This window comes from Passer montanus, unplaced genomic scaffold, assembly GCF_014805655.1.
Source record: "Passer montanus isolate IOZ18808 unplaced genomic scaffold, ASM1480565v1 scaffold5, whole genome shotgun sequence".
Taxonomy (NCBI): Eukaryota; Metazoa; Chordata; class Aves; order Passeriformes; family Passeridae; genus Passer; species Passer montanus.
In genome coordinates, this window is record NW_024369929.1 from 7998431 (window position 1) to 8011440 (window position 13010).

The following is a 13010-nucleotide window of genomic DNA, read 5'->3' on the forward strand; positions in this document are numbered from 1 at the left end:
AACTTCAACCTGGGTGTGCTTTTAACACTTTTCCTCAAAAATGTTGCTTTTACCCACATGTTTTGTGGCAAGTGCTATCAACAGTTCAGTGTCCAGACACAGAGTTTATCAAGGCAGTTCAACCACCTTCACTCTGCACAACTTAACACACTGTACAGGACCCCTGCATCCCTGGAAGGATTGGAGGCTTGGAAGTGACAATTTTAGGTTCATCTTTCCTTTATTAACACCTCACTCTGTGGAGAACAGGCTTGCATAGACTTTTGCCTGCACTTTGTTTAGGCCTAAACAAAATGTTCCTAAAACCCAGGCAGACTTGGGGCTTTTAGTTTATTAGGTTTTTTCAAATTATAAACTTGACACTTCACACTCACAGAGGGAAAGCTGTAAACACTTATCTGGGCCAATGCCTGCTGGGTGCTCTGTTCAGGGGCAGTGAGATGTTCCTCTAGATACACAGGGCCACACTGGCATGAGAAGACTTTTTGAGCACGTTTCTGTGCTTCAGTGACATGTGTTTATTCTCTTCTCCGAGTCTGAGTGTGCTCTGATGTTCATACAGATATTTACACATAACACTAAAGGAATAATCTTTTTGTAACTTACCCACCAAAAAGTAAAGCTCATCAACAGATTCAACTCAGCCACTCCTTCTGCAACCAGCACATTGTAAAAACAGCCTCTTCTGAAAATGACAGAAATGTAAATATGAAATTCAGTAATCTGTGAACTTTTGCATAAAGAATTGCAATACAAGTATAAATGCATTTTACATCTAAGAATCTCTAATTCTGGCAACATTGCAATGCAGACTGTGCTTTCCTCCTCTCTCATGTACTGCATTCAGAGAGGATTACATCATCTCAAAGAGCCAGAAAAACAGAAATAGACCAGGGAGGCCCATTACAGCAGACACAGAGTAATTAAAAAGACTATAACTTTTTAGTTAGAGAAGGAGATAACTCAAGAAAAAAGGGTCATTATGTTTCTAAAGAGACAAATAAAATCATGTGCAATTTAAGTTCTCGGAAAGGCCAGTAATGCCTTCCATCTGTTGAGAGCAGCCTTGGAAGCACAGGAGGAAACTGTTCCTTGATCTAGCAAAGAATTTAAACTAGCAGCTTAAATATTTGAGCAAATTGTTGGAACCAAAGGTAGTTGTTTGAACTCCAAATGGATCACTTCACTGAAATAACTCAGTAAGCATTAAAACCAGTAATCAGTGTATTTTTAAGCACTCGTGTATTGCTGAACGACATTGACATGCTCCATTTTAATAGCAGGGCAGCAAGACAAATTATTTCTTTAAAAAAGTGAATCAGTGAAATGTTACTGACTGCACTGAAACTATTAACACACACATGCTCATTCTGTGATGCTGTGATTTCAGGGTAAAATGGTTAAATAAAACCAATTTTAAAAATGTAAACAATTCAATACTTTGTCTTGATATTATGCTAAATTTAAGTGTTTCCATTTTTATGTGAGGTTCTTCCTCCTAGATATCTACTTTTTTAAAAAATTATATTTTATAACTAAATGTTCCACATCTTTTCAAGAATTTTTTGTTTCTTTGTTCCAGTGGGGGACAAAGTTCTGGTTCAAAGCTCAAAAGAGCACACTTTCTGGTTTAAAATATTTGAGTGAATTAATACTTGTGAAAAATGTAGGCAGGTTAAAAGAAATGTCCTGCTTCTTCCAAAAAGAATGTAATTCTGACAAATCACTGGTAACCACATTATACTGAATTCTTCAACAAACCAGAAATGCATATATAGTCAAAGATTTCCCTAGCAGTCCTACTAGTGTAAGAAAAGAGAGAAAGGTAAAACCAGAACCAACTACTCTCCCTTTCATCCCCATCAGAACCTTCTGCCTCAGGGTTCAGGACTTTCTCTTATGTTAGTAATGGCATGGCCTGATCAAATCTTTTAAAGAAAGGTTTATTCAGGATCATCACTCAAGCAAGGTTCCAACCACAGACAATTGCTGTACACCACGCAGGCATTTTCCTCCATGGTACAGATATAAGAAATTAGGAAGTTAACAGCAGAGAGGCTGCTCTCTTAAAGGTGTGCCATTTCTACAAAGCTCTTTTGCAGTGCCCAAAGGTCTTGGAAATACAACCTACACTCCAACTCATTTCTCAGTATTTACATTCACAGGGTTTTGTCTTCTAACACACAAAATACGACTTCATCTCATTAGATGTTGAGAAAAATTATAAATACCTGAAAGATTTGTAAAGGCAGTGAATGTCAAAGACAGAACTTCAATTTCTGTCTCACTACCTCCATAATATTATACTATTATTATTCATGCACTTCTGAAGTGCACACTGAAGAAAAAGTGACAAATCTGCCATATTCTCACATATTCAGTAATTTGTTTACAAGCTGGAAGCTTTGTGAAGGTTGCAGATTAGCCCAAATTCACCCTAAAGGCTGAATATTGGGTAAATGCTACAATGGAGCAGCATCCTCAACCAGGCCAAGGAATCCCACAGAAGAGATCCCATGTTCCCTTTAGAGAGATATGCAAAACAAGCAGAGAGGAATGCGGCAGCACAATTCCTCCAGCCAATAAATATGCTCTAAGGAGACTACTGGGAGCGGGGAAAAATAGAGAGTAAAAACAAAAACAAAAAAACTTGTGATCTATGTTTTCTGGAGTTCTCATGGGGGTCAAAGCCGCAGGCTCACACCCCAGCGGCTTCCAGGCGGTGCCGCCTCACGGAGAGGGCAGCGCTGGGCAGGGCACGCAGGGCACGAAACACCTGGCGTGGGCCCAGCTGGGAACGGCGGGATTCTCCCCCCTGCCCGGGCAGCTGGAAGTCATTTCTGGCCAGAATCTGTGACCCGAACCACGGAACAGCCCCCGCGGGGCGTGAGGCGCCCACACCAACACAAGCGCCTGAGGCAGAGGGAGCCGCGCTCAGCCGCGGGCTGTTTCCGTTCCCCGCCTCCCCGAGCCCGGCACTTTCGTTCCGGGGCCTGCGAGGGCCGCGCGGGAGCCGCGCCGGGCGGCGGGTGAGGAGCGGGCGGTGCGGGGGGGCAGAGCCGGGCGAGGAGCGGCTGAGCAGCTCCCGCCCCGCCGCGGCGGTGGAGGCAGGACAGAGGAGGCAGCGCGGCTCGGGAGCGCGGGGCGGGCTCGGGCGGCCCGCGGTCGGAAGCGGCTGTGCGCCCACGGGGGCTCCGGCACACCCAGGCGGCGGAACCGCGCTGCGTTCGGTGGCAGGGCCGGCGGCCGAGGGCCGTGCCCGCCCGGAGCGCTGCGCTGTCCGCCGCAGGAGCTGCAGAGCCGGGCTGCGCTCGCCCCGCCCGGCCGAGGGCAGCGGGCAGCGCAGGGAGGGGCTGTGGCACCCCTGAGCCGTGCACAGCTCCCCGGCTGCACCGGCCGCCGTGCTGAGCGCTGGAATTGCGGCTGGAGTGTGCAGGGCACCCTCCACCGACAGCGATTTACCGGGGCTTTAGAGATGAGGTGCAGATGGAGTTATTTAGTCTTAAAAATATGTGTCTGAAATGAGATTTGGGTCTTAAAATTCTGGTGTGTAATTTTCTGAAGTGTACAGTACTGTATGTTTAGTGCTGCAGCCTGGGCCCAGCCATTATTTCGAGGCCACAGCGTGTCCCTTGGTAGCATCGATAACAAAAGTGCTCCAGGGTGTCACCGTGGAGCGGCACAGAGTGCAAGACATTGCCCTGAAAAGAATCGGTTTGCAGGCTGGGAATGCATGTCCAATTCCAGGGCCTCTCGCCCTCTGCTTCTTGAGGAAACTTGATAATAGCACAGGTTACTCTGAGATGTAAAGTATACTGCCTTTATCTCAGAGAAACTTGAAAGCAAATTGCACTAGAAAATTCGTATGCATATTAGATTTTGTGTTTATTTGAGTGGACTTCCCTGACCTTCCAAAAGTTAGACCTTGGCAGAGGCAGAGGGGAAGGTATCATAGCATGCATGAGTATTTAATTTTAGCAGAAAATAACAATTTTTTCTGGGATTGATTTTAATTCGGTGTTGGAAACTTAGCTTAGGTTTTTGGTTTTGTTACTTTCCAATTACATTACACTTGATTTTATTTAAACGCTTCATTTTGGATTACATTTCAGGACTTACTGCTTGTTTGTTTTTGTTAAACATGACTTTGCTACATGATTTCATAAGTGTGATCCTTGACATGAAAAAGTAAATCTAAGTTAGCTGAAAGTAAATGCTGAGAATAACTCCATTCATTGCATGTGATGCAGCACGAAGTGCCAAAGGCAGTTTACAACCACTGCAGGCTGGGGGCTGCTCTGGGGGTCAGTGAGAGGGGTTGTGGCAGCACAGCAGCACTAATTCTGTCTGCCCTGCAGTGGCACACGGTCATGTTTCTCATGCCCTGCTCACAGTACATGCTGGAAATCCTGTTCCAGCTGCAGAGGTGAGACAACAGCTGTCCTGAGGAAAGCCTGACAGAAATCCATCAATGGTGCTAAATAAACACAAACTTGTGGAAGTCTAGACTGGGTCAGCACTTACTATCTGGAACGTAGGGCACCAAAGCCCTCTTCTAGCTGTTACTTTTCACCTCAAGCTCTTCTCCTGGAAAATTTCTTCTATTTCACAGAGTTCTATCCAAGAGGGATACCTATTAATGAGATAGTTTTGTTAAATGGGATCATACAGAATATTTTCCAGTAGATTAGTTCATAGTAATTGGATTTTTATTTAACAGCATCTTGTCTGTGTCTGTTTCAGCTAGCTATGTCTTTAAATTCATCTACACTTTTAAATGAAGAAAACGCTCAAGGAGCAAAAAGAAATACTGAGTGTTTGGAAAGCCTACTGCAGACTCCATCACTGATTCAAGATAATCCACTCCAGCAATTACAGTTAGCATCCCAGGAAGTACTGGAAAAGGCAAAAAAGAGTGGGAGATCAAAATGCCCCCGATGCAATAGTTCAAGGATGTTTTATTGTTATACGTGCTTTGTTCCTGTTGAAACCGTCCCTACCAATGAAATTCCAACTGTGAAGGTTAGTATTCCTTAATGATTTTTTAAAATATTTTTGTGTTTTAGTTACTGTGGACAGAGAATAGTCTGTCTGCAACCATTTCTTTTCTGACTCATTCTTTACAGACATTCATTTTGAACACAGCTATAAGAATGAATAAACTACAGTTAGATAAAATTACTGTTCTTACTTGAGGAATTACATGTACAAACACTGAAAATGTTCCAATCCTCACATAAACATTTATGTGTCTTCTAGATGAGAATATAGGCTGAAGTTACTCAGCTTCTCATGCAACTGTGTTTCCACTTAGTTGTTGAAAGTTTCTTTATGGTCCTCTTGCACATTCTTCAGTTTCTAATAACTCTGGCCAGAAAACGTTATATTATGAAAAAAAAAAATTGTCCAAAACCAAGGGTGAATTTTACATAAATTGTGACCTAAAAGACATTCCTATATGTCCTGGTTCTATAATTCAGATAACTATTCCTAAAATATAAATAGTGTAATGCCTTTCAGCTGAGTTACTTGGGAAAACTATCAGAGAGGACTGAGACATTTTGCAAAATCAGTTAGGATCTAAGATGCATTTTGAAGACATTGGAGTTTGAAAGCATCATAAAAATACTTTAGAAGTACTTTTGAAATTTGACCTGGTAAACCTAGGTTTACTAATTTTAGGTTTACTAATTTACTTATTTCATTGAAATAGTAATTTTCACAGTTGGGTGAATACCTAATAGAGATAAGTATTCATATTTAGAATCATTATATTGCTCAAATTAAGACCACATCCAGCTTACCTTATTGATTCTGTTTCTGGAGATTTTATTTATGCTACTATGGCAGCATTCCAAAGTGCATCATTGTTTACTTAGCTATTTGCTTAAATTGAATTTAATAGGTGCTTCTTCTAACTTGTCTCCAGTTTAGTTCCAAACCTATCAAAAATTATCAGATACATTTTAATTACACACCAATAGGAATTTCTTCCAAATTTTGAATGTTTTGTATAGATGTTTGTAAATATGATGATAAATACTGCTTTTTTCTTCTTTTACTCTAGTTGCCTTTGAAGATTGACATTATCAAACACCCAAACGAAACTGACGGCAAAAGCACTGCTGTGCATGCTAAGCTCCTGGCACCTGATGACGTTACAATTTATAAATACCCTTGCATTCCAGAGTATGGGGAGAGCAGACACGAAGTAAGAGATCCTCTAGAGATAGCCAGGCTTAATGCTGGGGAGATGCAGCTTCCTCCTGCAGTGATAGTGCCCTGCAGGGAGGAAACCACTGTTCCATTAGTGCAGCCCATCCTGTGCTCTCTGAAAGCTTAACAGCAAACACACAGTTCTGGACTGTAACCTTTTCTCCAAAGCTGAGAAAGACTGCAGCACTATTTAACCACCTTGAATTTTCTATGTTTATCTCCTCACATAATGGAGATAGGGTTTACTGTGTATCTGAAGAAATATTTTGCCTGTAAATGAAAGAATTCAAATTTGAGCAAGTTAAACAGCAGTTGAATGTTATGCTCATATTTAGCAGCTTCAATATTTAAAGCTTTTTAAAATTTTTAACATTGACTATCACACAGGAAAACAACTAAAATTCATGTCTTGACTCAAGTCATAGCATAGAGCACAAAAAAAGTGAGTTATAAACTTGGATGTATATGTTCATTTAGATGGTAAGCTATCCCTTTTGGCCCTCCTGCCCCATATACTGCTGTGACAAGTGACATTTGAACTTCCTCAGGGCTGACACCATTGTCTTGGCTGAAAAATCTTTTTATCCAGAAGTGTTAGAGTTGATAGTAGAGGCATGGAAATAACATTAATTAAAAATCTCTGTTAAGGATCTTAATTCATTAATGTGCTTTTAACATGGATTTAACACCGTATTAGACTATAGAATATTTTTAAGAGATACTATTTCATGCTGTCCTGAGTTAAATGTTTATAGACATGGTAGAAAATGTCTGTTCTTTAATATAACAGTTCCTGTTGTTCTATTATATTTTATTGACACTCAGATCTATTTTGTTTTGTTCTTTCAGGTAGCACTTATATTTCCTGGCCCCAATTCAGTTTCAGTAAAAGATATTGCTTTCCATCTCCAAAAGTACACCAAGAAAGGTGTCTGTTCTAGTGACAATGACTGTTCCAGAGAGCCCCTTCTTAAACAAGCAAAAATAGAACCTGAAGAAGAAAAAAATCCAAATGAATGCATCTCAAGCAGCAGGAGTGAAGGCGCTAGACTGAAGAAAATAATATTTATTGACAGTACCTGGAATCAAACTAACAAGATAATAACTGATGAACGACTTCAAGGTAAAAAAATACAAGTTGATACTGAGGCATTATTGCTGCAGAAATTATTAAAGGACCTATGTCTATAACAGACCTGAGCACAATGTAAGCTTGTATGTACCCCTATCTCTGAGTGTATATGAAGGATTCAGCAGCCTGTTCCAGGGTTGTAAAATACTTCCTGACCCAAAGACTCCGTTACTTTTCATGTCATATAATTTATTTTGCAAAAAGATAATATTAGTATTGAGAAAACATTTACATTTATTTGTCTCACTTCTCTATTGGAGCAAATTTCCTCAGTCTCAGAGAACAGGAGCTGTCATGTTAGACAGTAGAACAGTGGTTTGAATGGCTTCTGAAGGAAGCCAGAAGATCTTTTTGCAGGTGGCTGCCTGCTTTCCAGAGACCCACGGGACCATTTGTGTCCATGTTTGTGGCAGACAGGCCCCAAGAAGGTAAATGAGGGATTTAGGAGGTTCAGCACAGGTTTGTCATGGCTTGGGTTCGCTTTCTCCTGAAGTTGTTAATGGACATTTCCATGATCTTACTACTCCAGACAAAAAGGGAATGGCTGCTTGCCCTCCACACTCTTCCAACTCTGAGAGCAGAAACCGGTAATTCTGCAAAACATTTTTGTCTTAGGTTCTTTACAAGAAGTTTACATTTAAGCATTCTAATTAAAACCACAAAAGACAAAACAATTTAGCAATAGCATTCCATTTGCTTTGAGATTAATAGGAGTTTGAAAATACTTTAATTAGTGCAAAAAGTGCACTTAGCTGGGAGGCAAGTTGTCAAGTTTATATGCTATATATATATATATATACACACATATACACTACTACTGCTTCATACTGAATCCTACAAGGAATTTCACAGACTTTCTTGCATGGAAGATGGATGTGCCCTTGCTGTCTAGTCAGTTTATGAAAGAATCCCACATGTATGATGTATTGGCTAATTAAAATCTTGTTATAAGTATTTAGATTAATACAAAACATACTCTATCAGCTACATTGAAGTATTACTGTAAAGATTAGAGGAATTGCACACGTAATGTAAGGCATTTGAAACTTCTTTTAAGAGGACAAATTCAAGGAAAATAACAGGCAGCCAGGGGAACTGAAAATTTCCATGGAAGCCTATGCATATAGGCTAAAAAGTTTTAATTGGTGTTACTTATAGTATAGTTTTAACTATATACATATAGTTAAAAAGTCTTAATTGGTGTTACTTTGGAGCTCTTGAATGGTTTCCAGTTTCCCCGTGACAATGCTGATTTGGTGGACTACTCTCTGCTTTCTGGAACATCTCAGTCAGTTCCAGCTGTTTTGCAGCCCCCTGGGTTCCTGGGCACTTTTCAGGGTTGCTGTGAGGTTTGATAGTGTCATGCAAGTCAGTTTCTAGTATGGGAGAATTTTACCCATCCACACGTTGGGTGTAACAGTGTGCACAGCCTGTGCATGTATCGCTTTCCTTAGTGCTTGTCGTAAAGAACATAAATTGCATTAATACCTCTTTTAGAGATTGCAGTTTTCACTTCCAAGATGAATGGGGCAGAGCTTCCTTAGGCATAAACTGATGACATTTTATGTTGTACATACATGAAAAATAGAGAACTGTTTTCATTTTTCAGTTCAATTGCAAATGAAGTCATCATCCAACAAAATATCCATCATATGTTCAAGTTCAAAAAGGAGTGATCATAATTCCAAATAAAAAGTAATTGCCATACTTATTAAGATTAAGTTACAAGAAATATTGAATGAAAACATTAATGAAGCCAAGAAAACCTAAAGAAATGCCTTGTGTTTTGTAAGCCTGTATTTATATAGACAGTAAATCTAGTAAATTGTGCTGCAAGAGAAAGCAAATGAGTACATCAATCTTAAAATAAGCTGAGAGAACTTGGACAAAATATACTTCTATATCTTGGAAAAGTGCTTAATATATCTTTAGAAAACAAAACCAAATCAGCTAAAGACAAGAAATACATGAGAGATGGTAATGTTTAGGATTGATTACTTCATTAAAAGTGATCCCTAGATCAGAAAACAGTTGAATCTAATGTTAATGATGACTTTCTCGCATGAGTGATGGAGCTTATTGGCAATATCACAATGATTGTTAAAGAAACTGATTGCTTGGGGGTTTTTTTCCCTTTAAGTTTGAACTGCTTTGTATCAGCCAAATATTTTATTAGCTTATTCATAAGTATTGTGGGGTTTCATGTGAACAGTGCATATTTGTAAGCAAACATTGCCTTTGGCTGTGTACAGATCCAGTACAGATGAAAAATGCTCAGTGAACTTTTATCCTTAACCCCCTCTGTTTTTTGGGGTTTTTTATGAAAGGCCCTAAAGTCTTTTGTTTGAAAGTTACTGATACTGCACTTGTGGAAACCTCAGTAGTGTCCATGGTCTTGCCTTCAGTGAACTTTTGCTTGTATTCAAACCACAATTACGTGGGAGTTTACGTTGGAGGAATCATCCCTGAGATTTACTTCACTGCTTTTAGGGTGAAAGAACTGTGGATTTGATGGAAGTTTACACTTTCATTAGGGCTGAGAATTCAAGCGTTGAAAACTCTTGAGGGCAACAATCTTGATGCAGTTTCCTACTGCTATTATAAGTTTCACATATGTAGCATTATTAGAGGTAATAATTAGACTATGCTGTTTTGAGGTTTTGGTTCTGAAATGCCAATAATAACATTTAAATTCAGGGACAGACTCTCCTGTTCAGGTTTTTTTTAAATCCTGTAATTGAGATTTCTTCCACAATGCAGGATACCATACATTACTACCTGCAAAGCAAACAACTAAATTCCTCTTGCGATTACACTGAAAAGAATTCAACACAGTTTGTAGGCTAAAAGTGTGCAATTACAAGTGCTGGGCTCTGGCCTGAATTTGGACCTTACTGAAACTTCCCTGTCCATAACTTCCAAGCAATTCTTAGTTTTTGTACTGTTACCTGTACTAAATTGTCCCATGAGACAGAGTATCAGAGTATGATAGAAAAAGGTAACTTCACAATCTGCTTCTGATATTGTTGACAGGTGTGTACCCTGTTCTTCATGATCCAAGTGCCCATCCTGTTTACAAAGTGATAACACATTAAGTTGGTTTCCATTTTGAATAGTTTGTGCATCTTAGGAGACATAAAAACTAAGATACCTGTTTAAATTTCATCTGAATAATAGAATAGTTACAGAGACTGTAAGTAGATTGAAGATTTTTTTGTGCCATACAGACACCAAATTTCATCTTTCATCTGAAGTGGGAATGCTTTTAGTATCTAATAAAGTTAACTACAAGATGCAGTCATACTTACTCCTGAGTAATTTCAGTGAAATTTCAGTTACTTAACAAGCAGAAATTTAAAGTTCCTGACTCTTGCAAATAGTTCTGACTTGAGCAATACTGACAGTCTAAGGGATTTTGTTTTACTCTTGAAAAGTATTAACTTTGCAAAAGATGAAATAATAATTTTCTGAACATTGGTGAGTCTTGGTAGATGTGAGTTTCACTCTTGCCACGTGAAACAACTTTGCAGTTTACTGAGGGCTGTGTGGCTGTTTGAATGAAAGGATAACTTATAATTAACTGCAGATTTGGAGATTGTAACCTGGGACTTACAGCACTTCATCAAATTCCAAAGTGGTCCAAAAAGGAGGATAAAATTATTGCCTCAGTTTTACAGATGAAAAATGTAGGTACAGGAAGAGAAATTATTTTCATGCAGGCACTGAGCAGGCTAGCAGCAAAGTCAGAAAACAAAACTAAAGTCTTGTTTGACATTCTTGCCACCAATCCACATTGTCTAATCTAGGTCATTTTTTTTTCTTGACAGGGTTACTGCAAATTGAGTTGAAGACAAGGAAAACTTGCTTTTGGCGTCATCAGAAGGGAAAACCAGATACATACCTTTCCACAATAGAAGCAATTTATTATTTCCTTGTGGACTATCATCAGGAGATTTTGAAAGAGAGCTACAAAGGACAATATGATAATCTGCTTTTTTTCTTTTCATTTATGTATACATTGATTAAAGATGCCAAGTGTTGTGCAGGAAAAGAGTAAGCTGTCTCTCAGTGCATGACACTACTTTTTTTTCTAATAATAAATGGCACAAACATAACTAGGATTTTTTTTTTAAATAGACTGTACTCCAGATAATGTCCAGAAGTGAGCTGCAGACCTCCTTCTGCACGCTTGAGGTTGTACAACTGCTCACATGAGCAGTCTGATTAGAGTTACTTATTTGAAAACACATTTTCCTAAATATTGCTGTACTTCAACCTACAGGCCTGATGTGCTCACTGTGATGAGCACAGTTCCTGAGATGGGAGTGGAGGACTTGTCCCTCTAGAGTAAAAGGAGTAATATCTTTTAACTGTAAGCAGGAATTAGCATGCTGGCTTTTCATTGTTACTAATACTTATGGCAGATGTTTTCTTTGTGTTTTACACAGCAATGCTGATTTTGCCTTCGTGGCATCAAAGGCTTACTGAATGAGCAGATGGTGTTTAGTTGCTGGAGAGAGTGGCAGCAATAGAGAATGAAAGAGCACATGAATTGAATATGAGTTATATACTTTCAAGATTAATTCTGGGAAATTCTTCTAGTAATAAAAAAGTGGTCTCTTTAAACACTGTTATACAATGTATGATTTCTGTAGTACCATTCACGTTCTCTTATATTAGGGTTATTCTCAACTTCTTGGGTAATTTTAGACTTCTTCAAACACATTTAGTTAAGTGTTTATTACTGTTATATATTATCATTATTATTATTAATATCACTGTGGCATATTTTAGGCACCACAAATATTGGTTCTGACCACAATATTTCTGAGGCTTCCTTAAACTAAGCAGGCTGTGAATCTGCTCTGTTTTTCCTTTTGCAGTAATGGGGCAGATTAGAACAGTCTAAGTAAGACTTTGTGCTGATGGGAGTTTTGTCATAGGTGTAGTGCTGCTGTCCAAGTCATCACTTGTGAATGCAGTTTTGCCAAGCTACACCAGTACAGCCAGTGCTGGCAGAAATAATAGACCTGAGCTTGAGAGCAGAGTTCTGTGAATATATTTTAGATCATACATTGATAATTATATTCCTAAAGCAGAAAAAAATGTTTCATTAGAGTTACAATATAAGATGGATAAATATTTCTGAATATTCTTAGAAATGTGTTACTAAAGACAAAATATGTCTTGTCAAAGTGACAGACTGAAAAATTACAATAGGTTACTTTTTAAACAAAACATCCAAGTTTTTGTTGTCACTTGTAGCATACTCTCTAGGAGGGCACTCACACACCCTGGTGAACATAGAAATAGTGTCTTGGAAAATACTTCAACAAAATGTTTTTATACTTACACAGCAGTCCATACAGGCTCAAATAGCTGGTTTATACTGCATTTCTAATGCTTCAAGATAGTGAAATCTTAATATTGCTTCAAACACAAGCTACAAATACACTCTCTTACAACATACCTCATACTGGTGTGCTTATCTGCAAAAGTGCATATAAAAATGCATTTCAGTGGACAACATATCCCCACTTGCAGAACAAAATGCTGGTTATGCTACGAAATTATGAAATGTGCATGAACTGTAACAGCACCACAGGAAACACAGGCTTGAAGTCAGAATGAGAAAGATAATTTTTATATCTACCTATATATT

The 13010-nt window shown here is 38.9% G+C and overlaps 1 protein-coding gene across 2 annotated transcripts; it reads left to right on the forward strand.

The window, feature by feature from the left end:
* The first annotated feature begins 2963 nt into the window (after window positions 1-2963).
* DTWD1 (DTW domain containing 1) lies at window positions 2964-11960 on the forward strand. Of its 2 annotated transcripts, none has more exons than XM_039723588.1 (5): window positions 2964-3022; window positions 4744-5022; window positions 6068-6211; window positions 7066-7339; window positions 11176-11960. In XM_039723588.1, the coding sequence occupies exons 2-5, from the start codon at window positions 4750-4752 to the stop codon at window positions 11403-11405; spliced, it is 921 nt and encodes a 306-aa protein (XP_039579522.1). In that variant the 5' UTR covers window positions 2964-3022; window positions 4744-4749; the 3' UTR covers window positions 11406-11960. The 2 variants fall into 2 exon arrangements, with proteins under 2 accessions (XP_039579522.1, XP_039579521.1); XM_039723587.1 differs by lacking the exon at window positions 2964-3022 and adding an exon at window positions 3192-3480.
* The last annotated feature ends 1050 nt before the right edge of the window (window positions 11961-13010 follow it).